The sequence below is a fragment of the Ursus arctos genome, unplaced genomic scaffold (genome assembly GCF_023065955.2).
Source record: "Ursus arctos isolate Adak ecotype North America unplaced genomic scaffold, UrsArc2.0 scaffold_7, whole genome shotgun sequence".
In the NCBI taxonomy this organism is placed as follows: Eukaryota; Metazoa; Chordata; class Mammalia; order Carnivora; family Ursidae; genus Ursus; species Ursus arctos.
The window spans coordinates 79,328,898-79,349,986 of NW_026623089.1; the positions used below are offsets into that span (position 1 = coordinate 79,328,898).

The following is a 21,089-nucleotide window of genomic DNA, read 5'->3' on the forward strand; positions in this document are numbered from 1 at the left end:
CCCAGAGAGAGGCCAGACGCCGAGATCCCTGGCTGCCATCTGACAGGCTCCTGGAGGTAGTTCCAGGGCCTCCCTCTCAAGGATTATTGAGAGTAGACCTCCATTTATCCCAAGCACAGGACGACGGAGTGAATTTCTGCAGTTAATGCTGGTTTGAAGAGTCGACCTCAAAACACAGCCGAAAGCACGATCAGCAAACAATAGCGGGAAGCCTTGGTCACAAAACGCAGAGTCACTGGAGAAAATGAGGAGGAGGAGCTCATCCCCAAAGCATCTGTTGCCAGGAACTTTCACGACAGAAGCCGGTACACAGGTTACCCAAACAGAGCACCTCCCACACGGTGGCTTTATCAGCGACATCGCCATTGTCCCCAGGGCTGAGTGGGGAGGAGCTCGAGCCTAAGCCCACTGCCTTGCCACAGGCAAAGTCATCAAGCCCTCTAAGCCCTGGTTTTCTCGCCTGTAACAGGGACAGAGCTGCACGAGAATCACTCACGACCCACAGGGATCCCGTGGCCCCTCCCCAGGAAGCCCTCAGAAAGGTGTGCGCTTTGCCACCGGCCGGATCACGGTGCGCACATTCCAGAGTCGCCCTGCTAAAGAGGGGTGGCTCTCTGCAGGAGGGGACATGACAGTGTTCGGATCTCAGAGCCGCCCAGAGAACCAGCCCCGTCTCCCCGGCACCCGCCACGGCCGCCGTGGTCACTGCGCAACGTGAGGGCGGAGATCCGGTCGGAGCGATCCCCGGCAGCACCCCCAGCGCCCCGCACGGAGTCTGGCACGTGCCGCTCGCTCGTGACAACTCAGGAATTCACGCCATCGCGAAGGAATAACGAAGCGAAGCAGGAGAACCACTCCGGTGTTCACAGGCACGCCGTGCACAGCACGCGCTCTCTAGCACGGCCCCCACGAGTCTACGGCAACTCTGGGCAGCACCAGGCCGCTAACCCACTGTCCCCCCAGCACACGGAGACTCCGAGGCCAGGGAGAAGCAGTCCTCCCAGGACACACACGGGTAGCAGCCGGTCAAGCCGGGGACCGAACCCGGGTCACGTGTCAGCAACGTGCGTCCTCTCCCTGCGAAGCCGCCTCTGGGCTCTCCCTGCCCCTCGCCGCGACCACCGCCTGCCTTCGAGAGGCTTCGCGCTGTGGCATCTTGAGTTCGTGGAGCCTCACCGTTGGCCAAATGTTGGGGAATTACCTAGCTCTAATTCAAAATGCTCAGTTAGCAGAACGGAGGGGCCCAGAGAGGCAAGGGCATCTCCGTGGGCACTGGCCAGAGACAGGGACTCCGACCTCCACACGCGGTTACTTCTCGCTCATTCTCTCTCCCTTCAGCACCGTCTGTGCACAGCACACAAATCCCGACGGAGACGTCCTTCTCCTTTCCTGAGAGTGTGGGATACATTCCGTGCCCGTGCATTCGGACTGCTACAACAGAAAACCACAGGCTGCACGGCTCATGAACAAGAGAAATTCTATCTCACGCTTCTGGAGGCTTGGAAGTCCAAGATGGAAGCTCCGGCACATCTGGGGTCTTGTGGGGACCCCCCTCCTGGTCCTTGTCTTTTCACGGTGTCCTCACAGAAGGGGCAGGGGAGCTCCCTGGGGTCTCTGTTCTAGGAGGGCCCGAATCCCTTCACCCAGCCCCAAATCACCTCCCAAAGGCCCCACCTCCAAACACCACCACAGTGGGCGTTAGGGTTCAACACAGGAATTCAGGGGGGACATAAACATTCGGCGATAGCACCTTTCCTGTCCGGGGGTCAGGGGCTGGCTACTGAGGAAGCAGACATCGGAGACAACTGGCAAATGCCTTTTTTTTTTTTTTTCATTAAAAACAGAAACTAGAGCTCCATGTGTAACACAAGGTGTTTTATGGGCCTTATTTCATCTAATTTTCACAAGCCCTATGAAATAACAAGTGTTACTCTTCCTGGTTAGTAGATGAAGAGGTGAAGCAAACTGCCAAGGTCACACACCTACTTACAGTAGTGGAGCGGGAACTTAAACCCCAGGCCAGGGTCGCCAACACGCTCGCTCGGCGTCTGCACACATACAAGGTGTCCGGCCTGATTCCACGCGCAGCGCGGGACGCCCCACACTTGCATCTGTGGCTGGCTCTCAGCTCAGCAGGACCAAACCCTTCACCAGCGTGGCCTTGGCCATCAACGCCCTGCTCCACCGCGTCCCAGGAGGACCCAGCCCCAGAGGAGCTCTCAGGGACACTGAAGCCTTGGCTGCAGTGACAATCAAGTGTCAGAAGCAGCTTCGGCCTCAAAGAACTTACAGTTTAGTGAAGGTGGAAATCACACACACTGTCACCTACATCCCTCATCATGACCTATGGTATTCTGCCCTCTGTGCTAGGCAGGAAACACCCAGAGAGCCGTGAGAATGAGTGGCTGGAGACTGTTCCCTGAAGACGTGACTCGGAGAATGAGGACAGAGAACGGGTAAGACCGGTTAACGAGGAGGAAGACAGGGAGGGTGCAGGAGACGGAGAGTGCTGGCAGGGCACGCTCTTCCTTTCCAGCCCCAACCTGCACACGGGAGGGGACAGGAGGAACTCTTGTTGGCTCATGCAGGCTGTAGGCAAAGGTCTGAACACAGTCCGCCACCCCAAGAGCCATCAGAGTCAAGCACAGCTGGACGGGAGTTCAGTTTGGCCAGAGTCCAGAAGCCTGGGCATCCATTAACGACCCTACATTGGCCCAGTGTTGCCGGGAGGCAAAGAATTACATCTCAGCTCGCCCGGGACTCTGGGATGCTTGTCAGAACACAGCATTTACTCAAACAGACGGTTCCTTCAGGAATTGCATAGAGGAGGACAGAAAATCCAGAAATAATAGAATCTTAAAACAATCAAATGAGAATACAAGTCAATGGCTTTCTGTCCAAAGATCTCATTCAAAGCCAGATGGTGAATTTTCAGTTATGACTTAAAAAGCTCAAGAGGCAAGCCTTGGGGCGTCTTTGCCAAGGTGAAGTTCAAAATGCCTGAAGAGAATTATTCATGTCCCAGAATACCACTTCACTCATTAGGCCGTCAGATACCTATCATAGATCATATCAGATATCAGAGATAAGATATGTCATATGTGCATGTGTGTATTTACGTATATACGTGTATCAGATAGAAATAATCACAAGTGGTGCTTTGACGATTGCTTTATGAACAACGTATTTTCCAATTAGGCAAGAAGTCTGCCTTGTTGTAGTCACTGTTCTCTCTATTTTAGGCAAGACAATATGCATTTCCTTGTTTTAGTCAAATAAAATAAGTATCTAATTATCATGGGATCAACTTGCTCAATGTTTATTACATAAGGTTGGATTCTCTAGTTCAAAGAACATTATCTCTGGAGCCAGACTGGCTGGGCCACTATTCTTTGCCTTAAAGCCAATTTCTTTCTCTCTTTGTCTCCCCCAGTAAAATGAGGTGTTCCTCTAGCACACAGGCTCCAGAACCCAAGGATTTTACCCTGGAATCCACTAGGAACTACGTTAAAAATGCAAACTCTCTGAATCCCTGGCTCACACAGGACCTTGAGACCCTTGCAGTGCTGACATCCCATGACTTTCTGAAATAAGGCTGAGCACGTGAAAAGAGAACCACTTCCCTATTAAGGATGAATTTCGGAATTTCAATTCCCTTTTGGAGTTAGTGCAGAGCAGGGGTAACTCAACACTTGACAGAGAAGTTGGCTTCACCCTGAGAAACACACATAGGCTCCACAGGCTGCTAGGAACTTTGCACGTACGTGTTCCAAGCTGACCAGCTGTAGGAGTTTGACCCAACAGGCAAATGACCGTCTAAATCAGCAGGTCCTTCACTGGGTCCGCACACTCTCTACAACCGTACGTAACATGTGTGAGCAGCGTTCTGTGCTACTGCACTACCGACAAGGTGCACTGCCTTCATGAGGTTCAGAACCCCGATTCTGAAGTCAGGCTGGCCGGGCAGAGGGCATGGCGCTGCCAACCGTGCTGGCGGACACGGGGACGACAAGGGCAGAGCCCTGCCTTCAGACAGTGTCTGCAGAGAGGGACAGTGGGGAGGAGGCAGCACAGAAGTCAGTCCATCCCAAGGCAGAGGAAGGAAAGCACGGCAGAGGAAGGAGAGCGGTGCTAGCAAGGTGCTGGGAAGCTCAGAGGAAGGACGTCTCCTTCCCGCTCCAGCAACCCGGACAGCTGCTGGGAAGCTGCGCCTGGAGGGAGGGAAAGAATGGTTTTTATAAATACATAGAAATGAAGATGGTGGGCAGGGGGAGCAGCAGCCGAGAGGCCGTTTTCACCTGCCGGAGCCCAGGGGGAGCTCCGCAGAAAGGGACTGCCTTGCTTGGATTGCAGCACATCCGAAAGTCGTTCTCTGATACTTACACCACAGCAGACGCGACTTCAGTCACTCATCGCTGGGCCGAGGTGCCAGCTTCAACCCTCACAGCTGATCAATGACGACAGTTTCGTCGCCAACGAATGAACCCAGCTGGCAACCGATGCACCTGCGGTCTGCCACCCCACTGGGAGGAGACACAGACACCGCAGACATCACAGTCCCTGATGGTCATCACCGAGGTGCTGAATCGAAGGTCTCTGCCACACCCACGGCAGCTTCGAAGTTCTGCCATGTGAGCGGTCCAGGCAACGGGGAAACAGTAGTAAGGAAAGGTAGGTCACCTCGTGTGTTAGGGACCTGAGGACTGCCCGATGGCCCTATCCTATAACGACCCCTGGCTCGGAGAAGCTTCATCCTGCAAAACTACACAAGGTGGACGAGACAGGGGTAGGAGGACGAGCCACGGGGCCAAACACTGGGACCATAAAGCCCTCCGATAATCTCTACATGAGGCGCTCCGTACAAACAGGCCAGTGCGGCAGGCCTGGAAGGCGCTCCCCACACAGGGGGCACGGCACCGCAGGACAGCACAGAAATGGAGAAAATGGACTTAAAAAGGGCAAGAGGGACAGTTTCACCATCTCCCCAGGAAATGAATGAACGGTTTAAGGCACCCTGCAATGCCTTGTAATCAGTACAGATGCAGGCCATTATATGTGGGTGTAGTAGAAGCATTAATTTTGTAAAAGAGAAACAATTTGCATCTGCCTGTTTTGAAATTCTTCCTTTTTCTAATACATGGGAAGCCTCAAAAATGGAAGTGGCTCAAGCCTCTCTTGGATCGTGACCTTCTTGCAGGCTTTGGGTTAAACGGTCAGGAGAGCGTAAGTAGGGTGGCACCCAGCCCAGCGGAGGGAGAGAGGAACTGGAGCCACATAACGTGGGCAGCCTAGAGAGGGCCTGACAGCTGCTCGAGGTCTGGAGTCAAGAGTGATTCTGCAGTTTCCAGGGCCGGATCATCGGGAGGATGATGGTGTTATTAATAGACGAGGAAGTCAGGGGAGGGAGTGGCATGAACGAGAGGATGAGTTCCACCTTGGCTGTGAAGGACTCTTAGGAATTCTTTTTGTCTATTTGGCTTAAATGAGCCAAAGCAAGACCACTGACAATGCTGCTCCTGAGCAGGAGGAGAGGACAGTGAGGGGTCCCTGCCGGGGGCAGGGGTCATGCAAACCATGTGTCCTATGCAGTGCTCAGGAATATGAGGAGCTGCCTTAGATAAGGGAGTCACGCCCCGCAGCGCTCCTTGAACACGCAGCTTAGCGCACAGCAGCTGTGGGACACGCACCCCGGCCCCCTTACAAGGAGGCCTCTGCAGAGCAGACAAAGCAGGTGGAGACCTCTCGCTGTGACCACATTCAGAGAGCTTTCAGTCCGTGCCCCCCATTCTGAAGACCAGGGGTATCTACCCCCCTGCAGCACACACGCCTGCCAATAACAACAAAAGCGTAGGGACTAGAACCCACAGCACCAGAGTGACCAAAGAGAATTTGGGATCATCCCAGCCAATCGACTGTTTCTACAGATGAAGAATCCAAGGCACCCAGAGGCGAAAACACATTGCGTCCCTAGCAGCCAGCGCAGATCTGGCACTGAGCTCTCCTGACTCCTTCCTGCCACCGGGGAGCACGTGGAGACTTGTGCTCACTCTGCTCACCTTGGGGGCACAGCACCTCACCTGCAGGAGTACGTAGCTAGGTACTTCCGTACGTGGGGCAGGTGGCACTCCCTGCGCTAAGCGCTGCGTGAGACAGAAGCCCGGGGGTGAAGACAGAGAACACGGAGGGTGCGTTATCTAAGCATGTTTTTACCGAGCTTCTTTTAAGTGATTCACATTACCAATTCTATTAGTCAACCAACCACTTTAAAGAGAAATGACATCTGTACCTATTCTTCTTTATAGGGGATCTGAAATCAAAGGGTTTACTAAAGAGGGGGTGAGGTTAAGATGGCGGAGGAGTAGGGGACCCCTTTTTCAGCCGGTCCCCTGAGTCGAGTTGGATAGGTACCAGACCATCCTCAACACCCACGGAATCACCCTGAGATGCAGGAAGATACAACTGGATCTCTACAAATGAACATCTCCAGTGCTGAGTACTGAGGTATGAAGCGGGGAGCCGTGAATCAGTGCACAGATATCGGAAGATAAATGGAAGGAGGAGGGAGCCTCCGCGCTTGGGCGCCAGGAAGCGTTAGCCACCTGCACTGGGGAGCAGGCCAGACTCGCGGACAGGCACCCGCGAGAGAGCAGACTGAGACCATGAGCCAGGGAACGCGCATGCAACAAGACTGAAAACCGGAGCTCCGGAGTGCGGGGGAACCCCACTGAAACGGAGCTCCGGAGCGCGCGGGGGTGGCTGGTGGTGTTAGAAGCACAAAGGACAGACACCTGTCGGCCCTGGAAGTGAGGGCTGGGATGCTGGCTGTGGGGCGCACATCCCGAGATGCTGCAGGATTTAGCACCACCAACAGAAACAGAGTTAAAGTGGCCAGGAGAGCTCAGCGGAGAGCGGTCTGCGATTTCTCTGTTCTGAGACAGAGGCTGGGATTTGGGCACTGCTGCTCTGACTCTCGAAGAGGCACAGCAAACTGCCAGGGAAAGCCGCCAGAGAACAAAAGCCTGGAAATACCGGCTCACAGTGTGCCCATACCCATCCCCCCTCGCAGGGGACATGGAGACTCTACCCAAACAGGGTTGCCTGAGTATCGGTGTGGCTGGCCCCTCCCCCATTAGGCAGGCTGAAAAATCAAGAAGCCCACATCCCTGAGGTCCCTATAAAACAAGTGCACACTGCCTGGGTCCTGGTCAATAATTTGGGCTCTGGACAACCCCGCAACCTCTCCTCATCAGAATGACGAGAAGGAGAAATCCCCCCCAGCAAAGAAAAGATAATGAGTCTGTGGCCTCTGCCACAGAACTGATGGATATGGATATAACCAAATTATCAGAAATGGAATTCAGAGTAACAATGGTCAAGATGATGTGTAGAATTGAAAAAAAAAATATTAATGAAAATATTAATGAGAATATAGAAACTCTAAGGGCAGAAATGAGAGCGAATCTGGCAGAAATTAAAAATGCTATGAATCAAATGCAGTCAAAACTAGAGGCTCTGACGGCCAGGGTGAATGAGGCAAAAGAACAAATTAGTGAATTGGAGGATGGATTTGTAGAAGAGAAAGCTAAAACAGAAACTTGGCTCAAAAAAATCCAATCTCAAGAATGTAGGTTACAGGAGGTTACTGACTCAATGAAACGTTCCAATGTCAGAATCATCAGCATCCCCGAGGTGGTGGAGAAAGAGAGAGGTTTAGAAGAGATATTTGAACAAATTGTAGCTGAACACTTCCCTAATCTAGCGAGGGAAACAAACATTCGTGTCCAACAGGCAGAGAGGACCCCTCCCAAGCTCAACCACGACAAACCTATGCCACATCACGTCATAGTGCATATTCGCAAATATTAGATCCAAGGTTACAGCATTGAAAGCAGCCAGGGCAAGGAAATTTCTCACATACCAAGGCAAAGTATCAGAATTACGTCAGACCTGTCTACACAGACCTGAAATGAGAGAAAGGGTTGGGGGGGCATTTTTAAAGCTCTTTCAGAGAAAAACATGCAGCCAAGGATCCTTTATCCAGCACGGCTGTCACTCAGAATTGGAGAGATAAGGACCTTCCAGAATCGCCAGTCACTGACCAATTTCGTAACCATGAAACCAGCCCTACAGGAAATATTAAGGGGGGTTCTATAAAAGTAAAAAGGCCCCAAGAGTGATACAGAACAGAAAGTCACAATCTATAGAAACAAAGACTTTACAGGCAACATGACATCATTAAAATCATATCTCTCAATAATCACTATCAATGTAAATGGCCTAAATGCTCCCATAAAACACCACAGGGTTGCAGATTGGATAAAAAGACATGACCCATCCATCTGCTGTCTACAAGAGACTCATTTTGAACCTAAAGATACAGTCAGACTGAAAGTAAAGGGATGGAATACCATTTTTCATGCCAATGGACCTCAAAAGAAAGCTGGGGTAGCAATTCTCATACCAGACAGATTAGATTTATCTCTAATAGTTAGAGATACAGAAGGACACTATATTATTCTTAAGGGATTTATCCAACAAGTGGATATGACAATTATAAATATCCACGCCCCCAACAGGGGAGCAGCAAGATACACAAGCCAACTCTTAAACAGAATAAAGAGATATATAGATAAAAATACGTTAATAGTAGGGGACCTCAACACTCCACTATCAGCAATAGACAGATCACCTAAGCAGAAAATCAACCAAGAAACAAGAGCTTTGAATGCCATACTAGACCAGATGGACCTCATAGATATATATAGAACACTACACCCCAGAACAACAGAATACTCATTCTATTCGAATGCACATGGAAAGTTCTCCAGAATAGATCATGTTCTGGGTCACAAAACAGGTCTCAACTGATACCAAAAGACTGAGATTATTCCCTGCATAATCTCAGACCACAACACTTTGAAATTGGAACTCAACCACAAGGAAAAATTTGGAAGAAACTCAAACACTTGGAGACTAAGAACCATCCTGCTCAAGAATGATTGGGTAAACCAGGGAATTAAAAAGGATCTTAAGCAATATTTGGAGACCAACGAGAATGAAAACACAATGGTCCGAAACCTATGCGATACTGCAAAGGCAGTCCTAAGGGGAAAATACATAGCCATCCAAGCCTCACTCAAAAGAATAGAAAAATCTAAAATGCAGTTTTTATATTCTCACCTCAAGAAGCTGGAACAGGAACAGAAGAACAGGCCTAATCCACGCACGAGAAGGCAGGTGATCAAGATTAGAGCAGAGATCAATGAATTAGAAACCAAGAGCACAGTAGAGCAGATCAACAGAACTAGAAGCTGGTTCTTTGAAAGAATAAATAAGATCAATAAGCCACTGGCAAGACTTATTCAAAAGAATAAAGGACCCAAATTAATAAGATTATGAATGAAAGGGGAGAGATCACGACCAACACCAATGAAATAGGAAGGATCATTAGACACTTTTATCAACAGCTTTATGCCAATAAATTAAATAACCTGGAAGAAATGGATGCCTTCCTGGAAACCTATAAACTACCAAGACTGAAACAGGAAGAAATTGATTTTTAAACAGACTGATTAATTATGAAGAGATTGAAGCAGTGAACAGAAACCTCCCGAAAAACAAGACTCCAGGGCCTGTTGGATTCCCCGGGGAATTCTACCAAACATTCAAAGAAAAATAATACCTATTCTCCTGAAGCTGTTTCAAAGAATAGAAACAGAAGGAAAACTACCAAACTCATTCTATGAGGCCAGTATTACCTTGATCCCCAAACCAGGCAAAGACCCCATCAAAAAGGAGAATTATAGACCGATATTGCTGATGAATATGGACGCCAAAATTCTCAACAAGATCCTAGCTAATAGGATCCAACAGTACATTAAAAGGATTATCCATCATGACCAAGTGGGATTCATCCCTGGGATGCAAGGGTGGTTCAACATTTGCAAATCTATCAGTATGACAGATCGTATCAACAAGAAAAGAGTCAAAAACGATAGGATCCTCTCAGTTGATGCAGAAAAAGCATTTGACAAAAAAAAAAAAAAAAAAAAGAAAGAAAAAGCATTTGACAAAATATAGCATCTTTTCCTGATTAAAACCCTTCAGAGTGTAGGGATAGAGGGTACATTCCTCAATCTCATAAAACCATCTATGAAAAGCCTACGGCGAATGTCATTCTCAATGGGGAAAAGCTGGAAGCCTTTCCCTTAAGATCAGGAACACGACAAGGATGCCCACTCTCGCCATTATTATTCAACATAGTACGAGAAGTCCTTGCAACAGCAATCAGACAACAAAAAAGGGATAAAAGGTATCCAAATCGGCAAAGAAGTCAAACTGTCTCTCCTTGCAGATGACATGATACTCTATATGGAAAACCCAAAAGAATCCACTCCCAAACTACTAGAAGTTATAGAGCAATTCAGTAATGTGGTGGGATACAAAATCAATGCTCAGAAATCAGTTGCATTTCTATACATGAACAATGAGACTGAAAAAGGAGAAATTAGGGAATCCATCCCATTTACAATAAATAGCACCAAAAATCATACATTACCTTGGAATTAACTTAACCAGAGACGTAAAGGATCTATATTCTAGAAACTACAAATCACTCTTGAAAGACATTGAAGAAGACACAAAAAGATGGAAAAATATTCCATGCTCACGGATCGGAAGAATTAACATAGTTAAAATGTCCATGCTACCCAGAGCAATCTACACTTTCAATGCCATCCCGATCAAAATACCAATGACATTTTTCAAAGAACTGGAACAAATAGTCCTTAAATTTATGTGGAACCAGAAAAGGCTCCAAATCGCCAAGGAAATGTTGAAAAGGAAAAACAAAGCTGGGGGCTTCACAATGCCGGATTTCAAGCTGTACTACAAAGCTATGATCACAAAGACAGCATGGTACTGGCACAAAAACAGACACATAGACCAATGGAACAGAATAGAGAACCCAGAAATGGACCCTCGGCTCTTTGGGCAACTAATCTTTGATAAAGCAGGAAAAAACATCCGGTGGAAAAAAGACAGTCTCTTCAATAAATGGTGCTGGGAAAATTGGACAGCTACATGCAAAAGAATGAAACTTGACCACTCTCTCACACCATACACAAAGATAAACTCCAAATGGATCAAAGACCTCGATGTGAGACAGGAATTCATCAAAATCCTAGAGGAGAACATAGGCAGCAACCTATACGACATCGGCCACAGCAACTTTTTTCATGACACATCCCCAAAGGCAAGAGAAACAAAAGAAAAAATGAACTTTTGGGATTTCATCAAGATAAAAAGCTTCTGCACAGCCAAGGCAACTGTCAAAAAAACTAAGAGGCAGCCCACGGAATGAGAGAAGATATTTGCAAATGATACTACAGATAAAAGACTGGTATCCAAGATCTACAAAGAACTTCTCAAACTCAATACATGAGAAACAAATAAACAAATCATAAAATGGGCAGAAGATATGAACAGACACTTTTCCAATGATGACGTACAAATGGCTAACAGACACATGGAAAAATATTCAAAATCATTATCGATCAGGGAAATTCAAATCCAAACCACACTGAGATACCAACTTACGCCAGTTAGAAAGGCAAAAATTGACAAGGCAAGAAACAACAATTGCTGGAGAGGATGTGGAGAAACGGGATCCCTCTTACATTGTTGGTGGGAATGCAAATTGTTACAGCCACTCTGGAAAAGAGTGTGGAGGTCCCTTAAAAAGTTAAAAATTGAGCTACCCAGCAATTGCACTACTGGGTATTTACCCCAAAGATACAGACGTAGTAAAGAGAAGGGCCATATGCACCCCAATGTTCATAGAAGCATTGTCCACAATAGCTAAATTGTGGAAGGAGCCAAGATGCCCTTCAACAGATGACTGGATTAAGAAGCGGTGGTCCATATATACAATGGAATATTACTCAGCTATCAAAAAGAACGATTTCTCATCATTTGCTGCAACATGGATGGCACTGGAGGAGGTAATGCTAAGTGAAATAATCAAGCAGAGAAAGATAATTATCATATGGTTTCACTCATTTATGGAACATAAGAACTAGGAAGATTGGTAGGAGAAGAAAGGGAAGAAGGAAGGGGGGGGTAACCAGAAGGGGGAATGAACCATGACAGACTATGGACTCTGGGAAACAAACTGAGGGCTTCAGAGGGGAGGGGGGTGGGGGAATGGGATAGGCTGGTGATGGGTATTAAGGAGGGCACGTATTGCATGGTACACTGGGTGTTATATGCAAGAAATGAATCATGGAACTTTACATCAAAAACTAGGGATGTACTGTATGGTGACTAACATTAAAATATAATAAAACAGGGGCGCCTGGGTGGCACAGCGGTTAAGCGTCTGCCTTCGGCTCAGGGCGTGATCCCGGCGTTCTGGGATCGAGCCCCACATCAGGCTCCTCTGCTGGGAGCCTGCTTCTTCCTCTCCCACTGCCCCTGCTTGTGTTCCCTCTCTCGCTGGCTGTCTCTCTCTCTCTGTCAAATAAATAAATAAAATCTTTAAAAATATATATATATATATAATAAAACAACAACAACAAAGGGTTTACAATAAACAAAAAGCAAGGAAAGTAAGCTCAGATGTCCACACTGGAATAAAGTATATACATTTTGAGTGTTTTGAGCAGGAAAAAAAAAATAGAAGCCCTCACTACAGCTCACTATTTTTGCAACACACTTAGAAGGAAGCTTAATAACATATATGTATAAATCATAAACATCTCAAGAATGAGAAGTGAAACTTCAAAAAGAGCACTGGCTGTCTCAGCCACTCTAGCATTATGAAATGCCTTCTTACAGTTAGAATTTATGGGAGAAAAAAACAGACAAACCAGATTATAGTAAGAAACTAAAAAGGAATAATGCTACAAAGCTCACATTAACATGGGTTTATAGTTTGCTTTGAATAATAATTTGGGAAGGAATTGAGGCAAAAGGCCCTTCTGCTCACATAAAGTGTTAACTGAAGAACAGTTAGTCATCAAATCTCCTTAATCTCAATCTTAATTTTCCAAGGAAAGTCACTAGAAAGAGCAAATGTTAAAGAATAAGGTAAGTGTGGAGAGATGATGGAATGGGGATCAGATCCTTATTCTGATATATGTTTAACAATTTCAAGTAGTCTGTCTAGAAATTCATTAATCTGAACTGGAAACCACAGTTTGCTATGGGAAGATACATATATATCTCCAAAGCTGTAAGAATTTTCATACATTGCTAGCGAGAGTAATTACTAGAACAAGACCACATATAAAGCAATTTAAGAATGTCTATCAAAATCACAAATGTATACAGCATCCTTGGACTCAAAAATTCTATTTCCGGAAATGTATCTTATAAACAAACTTGCACACGTACAACGTTATTTTCAGCACCAAGCTTTGTCTTCTACCGGAAGACTAGAAACAGCCCCAATGCCCATCACTAGGACATCTGTTAAATAAATCATGATACAGGTATGCAGTAGAATGCCAAGTGTCTGCAGAATTGAATGGTAAAGTCTTCCATGTATTGTATGGAAAAGTCTCCAAAATATTAAGTAAAAATTCAAGGAACAAAAGAATGTGCATTATATTACATCTTTTGTATTAAAATGGAAGCAGAGAAAAAGAATAATATAATAATATTAATAATATTTGTTTATTATATTATTATATTTGTTTCTAAAGAGATTTTTTAGAGCTAAGAAATTCAAGAGATGCTCGAAGGATCCACACAGACCTGGGGAGGTGAACAGTGAGACAGGAGGGAGGAATTTCACAGTATGGCTTTTTATTTCCTTTAAGTTTTGAACCTCATGAATACATTGCCTACTCAATCAATTAATTTTCAAACAGCAAAAGCTAGCTCCTTAATGCTCAAAACATTTCATGAATAAGATGCTTCCTTATAACAAGGAGAGATTTCAGCATATCCTTAAACAAAACTGACCTTTGAATCTCTAAGCAAAATATGAAATCAGATGACTTGTCCTTAGTTCTTTCAAAATAGTATTTTTATATGCCTTGTATAAGTGTAACACTTCTAGTACCTTGGCCCAAAAAATAACCCCATTTCAATGTTTTCAAGTTAAATCTCAACTTGGTTACTGACATGAAAACCAGACAATTCCAGCCATGCAGGTACTTCTCAGAGAGTTCCTTTCTCACCACAGGAAACACCCATACCTTTGGCAGAATGGTTCTTTCTCCCGTGAGGGATTCGGTGAAGGCAAAGAATATATCCATCTTCTGTCTCGATGAAGTGTTCCTCACTAGGGAATCCCCAGTGAGCGATAATTTCACTCTACAGAGAAAAAGAATATTGGAAATTCTATGGACAGACTCTGACAAGATCTCCCACATTAGCAGGCAAAGGAGAAGACAAAATGTCAGCAGACACTCTCCAGGCTTTAAGAAAACAGTTGTTATTGAAATTTAAGTGTGCTCAATCGAACAGTACCTCCCATGCAAGAATAAATCCTCCACATCTTTTATCCATGTGTTCCAGTGACAGGTGTCTGATTAACCTTGGTTTCAATATTCTAGCAATTTCTACACTGCATGTGTCTAATTTCACCACTGCTTTGCGCCTCTCTGTTTCCATCCTGGCTCCACAAATAGACACACTTCTTTCTTTCTTTCTCTTCTAAATATGTCAGCTAATATTGTGAGCTACCCCTACCCTTATTTTAAGAGGTCCTGTTCTGGGAAACAGAGCATAGCATTAATCCATTTTCATCAATGAACCAATACACTTATGCTAACAAAGGACACTAATAGAATACACAATAGCACAGTGGAGTTGAAGAACAAGAAGAGATGAAAAATAGGAAATTATCATCAAATTCACTTCTCCAACCCACGGAGCAAGTGTTAATCACGAGCTCAGTGGGACATGGAGAACTCAATTATCTAGATTTAATGTAAGTGCTCACCATCCTCTCTACCACGAGTATTTTGAAGAATTCAATTTTATCATCTTTATAGGAAAAAAAATTTCAAAGGAGGGTGAGGAATAAAAGAAAAAATTGGGGACGAGAAGTAAAACTTGACCTTAAGACCCTGATATCAGGTGATATTCTCTTGACTCACGATGGATTTATCTGCCACTAAGAGCGCCTTGATTCTTCAGTGGGGTCACTGCATCATCTGTTTCAAAGTAGCTACTTGGGGGGCGCCCGGGTGGCTCAGTCAAGCGTTCAACTCTTGATTTCAGCTCAGGTCACGATCTCAGGGTGGGGCGATCAAGCCTGGCATCGGGCTCCTCACTGGGTGTGGAACCTGCTTAAGATTCTTCCTCTCCCTCTCCCTGTGCTCCTCCCCACCAAGCCCACTCTCTCACTCTCTCCCTAAAAAAAATAATAATAAAAAATAGTTACCTTCTTTAGTCATTTGTATTTTCCCTATATTTTATGTCTTAATAACTTAATAACATTGAAATGTGTCAATTACTCCACAAATAATATTTGCTTATTTGTTCCAACAAAAATTTTTTTCAGATATTTTGGTTTTTGTATTGAACTGTGTTCCCTGGACCTTGCTAATCACACTCCCTGTTCAATGTATAAGAGCAGCAGTCAGTAGTAACATTCTTGCAAAGTTTTGATACATTTTTATCATTCTTTCAACAAATTCAGTGAGACTTAAAAATGAAATGAATTTATAAAAATTTCATTTATCCCATTAAGAAGTGTTAACAGTTAAATGCCGTTGGTAAAATACACCTTACCTGGTGGGAAAGTCAGCAAACTGAATCTAAGATTCAGAGACCATGAAAAACACAATGATATATAAAGAGATTGGTTTGTGGCTTCATGCAGCCCACATAACTGAACTTTGAGAAACTTACCACATTCATATTTGTTTCAGGATCCAGCTTGCCTTCGGACGCCTCGCAATGCAGGGTCCCAAGGACCAAACAGACCACCAATCCCAGGAACTGCATTTTCATTCTGTATGAAACAGTCTATTGTTATTTGTCTGAATCTCACTACACAGATTATGTTGGTAGATTAATACTCCCATAAAAAGTTCTGAACCAGGTTTAGGGCAAGTAAACATCAGGTTAAGGGCAAATAGGAAACAAAGGACCCCAGCCATATCTGGAAACACAAAAAAAGGCGGGGATTATTTTTTTACTAGGAAACTCCCCCACCTGCCACCCCCAGTTAACATGTGACGTTTGGAGCCCAGCACACCCACTCACCGTCTCACCATGAGGTTAAACAAATTGTTATGGAGAAAAAACAGAGGAGGGGACTTACAGGACAATAGGCTGGGAAAAAAAGGAGGATCCACAAAATTCCAGATCCTGTGAGCCTTCCACCTTTTCCCTTCTAATCGTGATTTAAACATTTTTCAGTTTTCATTTTTAAGTTCAGTATTACTTCTTGCCTCCCACTGTCAATTTCTGTTCTTGTCCAAAATTACCCATCAGGATTCAAATTTGTCACCCAAATATTATGCTAAGTGAAATAAGCCACACTGAGAAAGACAAATAACATAGGATTCCACATGCATGTGCAATCTAAAAAATGAATAAACAAACAAAAAGCAGAAACAAACCTATAAATACAGAGAACTGACAGTTGCCAGAGGGAAGTGGGTGGGGATGGGCAAAATGGGTGAAGGGCAGTGGGAGGCACTGGCTTCCAGTTACGGAATGAGTAAGTCACAGGGATGAAAGGCAGAGCACAGTCAATGGTGTTGGAACAGACCTACATGGTGACAGACGGTAGCTACACTTGTGGGGAATGCAGCATAACACAGGAAGATGATGAACCACTACGGTGTACGCTTGAAATTACTGTAACATTGTGTCAACTATACTTCAGTTAAAAAATAATAATGCATTTTAAAAGAGAAATAAAACGAATATGTCATTCAAGGAAAAGAGTGAAATGAAAAGGGAGCCTGAAAGAGAAACAGGATAGAAGACCACCCTTTTCCCCTTCTGAGGCCCCCCAACCACCAAAAAAAGAGGATCTAGTTTCTGCCCGTGATGGTGCAAAATCACAACACAGCAAAGACCTTGGGGCTGAATGTTAAAGGCAAAGCAAAGTGAGTCTCCCAAGAAATCTGGATGGTTAGAGGCAAAACTAGAAGTAGCCCAGGCACCCTGAATTTTTAAAAAATATAATCACTTAAAAAAAAGATGCATGCATGTATATCCATACGAAGACTTGTATAAAAATGTTTATAACGGCTTTGGGTATAATAATCAAAAACGAAAAACATGAACACCCCAAATGGGTGAATGGATGGAGATATATAACTATGCACACACACACACATATATATACACACAAACATATATATATATAAAATGTACATGATATATACATACTACTCGGCAATAAAAAGGAATGAACAAACAATAACATGGATGAATCTCAAAATAATTACGGTGAATGAAAGCCAGACCAAAAACAATAAAAAGAATAAATACATTTGATTCCATTTATATAATACTCTGGAAAATGCAATCTAATCTTTATTGACAGAAAGCAGATCTCGGGCTGCCTAAGAAAAAGGGCAAGAGGAGAGGATTACAAGGGGGTATGCACAAGGAATCTTTTGAGGGTGATGGACAGGTTCACTAATTTAGTGAATTTACCAATGGTTTCATGGGAGTATACATATGTCAAAATTGATAAAAGTGTTCATTTAAAATGTCTTGTTACTGTATGGCAATACAATAGGCCTGTTTTCAAGACTTGTGCTAAACTGTATATTCCACAACTCTTAAGAGATTGCTTCTCTGGAGATGACTACAGTGAGTTCTGCCAATGCAAGTCCTGTTGGTGCTGCAGTTACTTCTCCAAGCAATGATGAACCCTGAACATCTAGACAGAAAGGAAGGCAACCTTGAGCCTGCACTGGCAAAGCAAGCTCACTCGGTGTTTACTCACAACTTTTTATTTCTTTATGGTGGTTGGGAAGGGCTGTATACTCCTAGGCCACCTTTTATCATAATCCAGCCTCCCCAAAGTCCATTTTTACTAGGGAACAGGGAGTAGATTGAAAAGGAAAAAGGGAGGTTGTGCCCACAACTTAAAACAAAAAATCCTCTGGCAGCAGAGGCTTTCCACTCGGTTCGATCCCACAGAACGTGGACCAGCTGTCCACGGAGCAGCTCCAAGGGGGTCACAGCTGAAGACCCTCAGCTGCTGCACATACCACCTGCTCATGTTTCCTTCCAACCCGACATTAAGCAAGTATTTCAACCATCTAGTCAAGTGATTCTCGGAAGGATGATGACTGAGAAGTTTACACGGAGTAAAAGCCCCCTTCCAGGCTGGATTCTGAGTTTTTCTGGGCTCTCTTAGCAACTTCTTTTTTCAGTTCTCTCTACGTTGTAACACTGCAAGTGCGTGCTCCTCTGCCCTTATTTCGCCCCAGCCCGAGGGCAGGGAGGGCTTCTGACTCAACTTTGAACCCTTAGGATCTATAGAGGAGCCCTGCACCTATGAGACGCACAGTACAGATTTTGAAAAAAGAGGCAGGGGTCGGTCCAAAAGCTCAGTGGCTGAAGAAAAGAAAAGCCCCGAAGCAGCCTCCCATTTTGCTTCCCACTAATGACAATGTGAACACCACCACCAATAACTTCGGCTTCCATTAAACTCTAGCTACGCTCCAGACACCGCCCGCACTGCTTCGGACCAATGTTAACTCCTCCTCCAGCATGTCGGTGCGGTACCGTTAAATCCTCGTTTCGGGGAGCTGAGCTGCACCTAGATCAAGTACGGAAGCAAAGTGCCAACTGGTTAAGGGGGAGCTTAACCAGGGGAAGGGGGTGGCTGGGAATCAGGAATCCGGTTGTCACCGCAATCTGAGGTCTCTGGGCGGCTGCGCTGATCGACCGGGAAATCGGAGGGCTCCCACGGAAGGCCGGGCGACTTCGGAAACCTGGACCACGCGGCGCTCAGAAGAGGCGCCCGCAGCTGCTCCGGGCGGGATGCGCCACGAGCCAAGCGCAGGGGGTCCCGCCGGCCTGCAGAGGCTCGGGCGTGGGGGTGGGGATGGGAATGGGAGGGCGGCGCACGCGGAGGCCGGAGATGCCGTACCCGCACCTGCACAGGCGGCTCAGCCTCGCGGCACTCACCTGCACCGGTCCTCCCGGGCCGCTGTCCAGAGCCGCAGTGCCCGCTCGTGGAGCTGGGCACCTGGAGAGGCGGGGACGACCGGACGCGAGGGCAGGTACTCCTCCCGGCTCAGGCTCCAATCGGAGCGGCGGGTCGTGGGGAAGTGCCGCCGAGACCCCGCCCCGTCCAGCGCCGCCACGGAGCATGCGCCGTGGGCGGGCCACACGTCCAGCGCCGCCACGGAGCATGCGCTGGGGCCCGGCCCCAGCCTGGGCTGATCCCTAGCTGCACCTGCACGCGGCTGCTGAGGCTTTCTCTGGCAGGGTCCGCACCCTTTGCACCCCGCATAGAGCTGTGGGCTCTGAAAGTGCAAAGAAATTGTATGTTCCGTCTAAAGCGCTTAGCATTTACCCGATGCAAAACAATCTTGCTGTACATTTTATTTTTATTTCTAAAATGTCCAGTGTTAAGAGACTAGGGGTATAGCAGCCAACCCAATGTGAACAGACACTCCGTGAATAAATATATAACATAAGGTAGTAGAAAGTGCTATGAAGAACAATAAACCAGTAAAGGAACAATGAAGGAGGCTGTTGTGTTATGTGTAAGGCAATCAGAAAAGGACTCTGATGAAATGGAACTGAACACAAACAGGAAGTTGATTGAGAACCACATCCATACTGGAGAAAGACCATTCTGGGGTGAGAGAATAGCACGTGCAAGGGCCCTGAGGCAGGAATATTCTGGTGGGTTCTAGGAAGAGCAATGAGGTCGGTGCCACTGGAATAGAATGTGATGGTGGAGAGTACTAACATGTGAAGTCCTAGAGGTACTTGGGTGCCTTGGAGGGGCAATTGTAAAGATTTTGCTTTTTCTTCTGACCAAGATAAGAAGCCGGTGGAAGGTTTTCGATAGAAAGACAACATACTCTGATTTACAGTGTAGAAAGATCACTCTGACTGCTAGGGTCAACTAGGGAAGCAGGGAGACAAGTTGGAAGTCTACTGCAATAGTCCAAGTGAGAGTTAATGATTGCTTGGAATGGGGTTGTGGGAGCAGTGGGGTGGAAAAAATACTGGAATTCAAATGGAGAAAGTACCATGAATTCAAATGGAGAAAGGACCAAGAAGAGCAGCTTGGGAAGGAGATCAAGACTTGGTTTTAGATGTGTTGATTTTGAGACACTTGTTAGAGAACTCTCTCAGCTAAGGCCCTGTCAGCAGACAGAATCCATTCTAGGTATTACAAACAGAGCAAATGGTCACATAGGTGGTGGAATTGGCAGGAAGTCAAACACAGTTTAGGCAAGACCCCCTAGGCAAGAGACCAGCAACGGCAGGACGGGCTGCGATGGTGTTGGGGGTAGACAGGGAAGTCAAAGAGGGTTTGGGTAAGCCCCACAGAGACCAGTAACGGTAGGACGGGCCGCGATGGTGTTGGGGGTAGACAGGGAAGTCAAAGAGGGTTTGGGTAAGCCCCACAGAGACCAGTAACGGTAGGACGGGCCGCGATGGTGTTGGGGGTAGACAGGGAAGTCAAAGAGGGTTTGGGTAAGCCCCACAGAGACCAGTAACGGTAGGACGGGCTGCAGTGGTGTTGGGGGTAGACAGGGAAGTCAAAGAGGGTTTAGGTAAGCCCCACAGAGACCAGTAACGGTAGGACGGGCTGCGGTGGTGTTGGGGGTAGACAGGGAAGTCAAAGAGGGTTTAGACAAGCCCCACAGAGACCAGCAATGGTAGGATGGGCTGCGGTGGTGTTGGGGGAAGACAGTGTCGCCAGAGACCAGAGGTGGTTGTGTTGAGCAGCAGGCTCTGCCAGGGACAACCCCAAGGCCAAGAGAGGAGGATTAGACGTGCTGTGGCCTTTCCTGCCTCCTGCCCTGCAGTCCCCCACCAGTCCCTCCTCTGGGTCAAATGCAACCTGATGCTGGTTGACAGAGGAGCCTAAGAAATGCAGGCCACGGGACTTAGACCCCTCCTCCCTCCAC

The 21,089-nt window shown here is 46.3% G+C and overlaps 1 protein-coding gene across 1 annotated transcript in view; it reads right to left on the reverse strand.

Annotated features, from left to right (window-relative positions):
* The window catches only part of LIPA (lipase A, lysosomal acid type), a 37,681-nt gene extending 18,379 nt beyond the window's left edge, over positions 1-19,302 (reverse strand). Inside the window, exons 1-3 of the mRNA XM_026504083.4 lie at positions 19,123-19,302; positions 15,868-15,970; positions 14,205-14,322 (exon numbers count right to left, since the gene is read on the reverse strand). Of these exons, the coding sequence (XP_026359868.1) occupies positions 14,205-14,322; positions 15,868-15,969 (220 nt within the window). The 5' untranslated portion in view covers position 15,970; positions 19,123-19,302. The remainder of the gene's footprint in view (positions 1-14,204; positions 14,323-15,867; positions 15,971-19,122) is intronic.
* Positions 19,303-21,089: the final 1,787 nt, after the last annotated feature.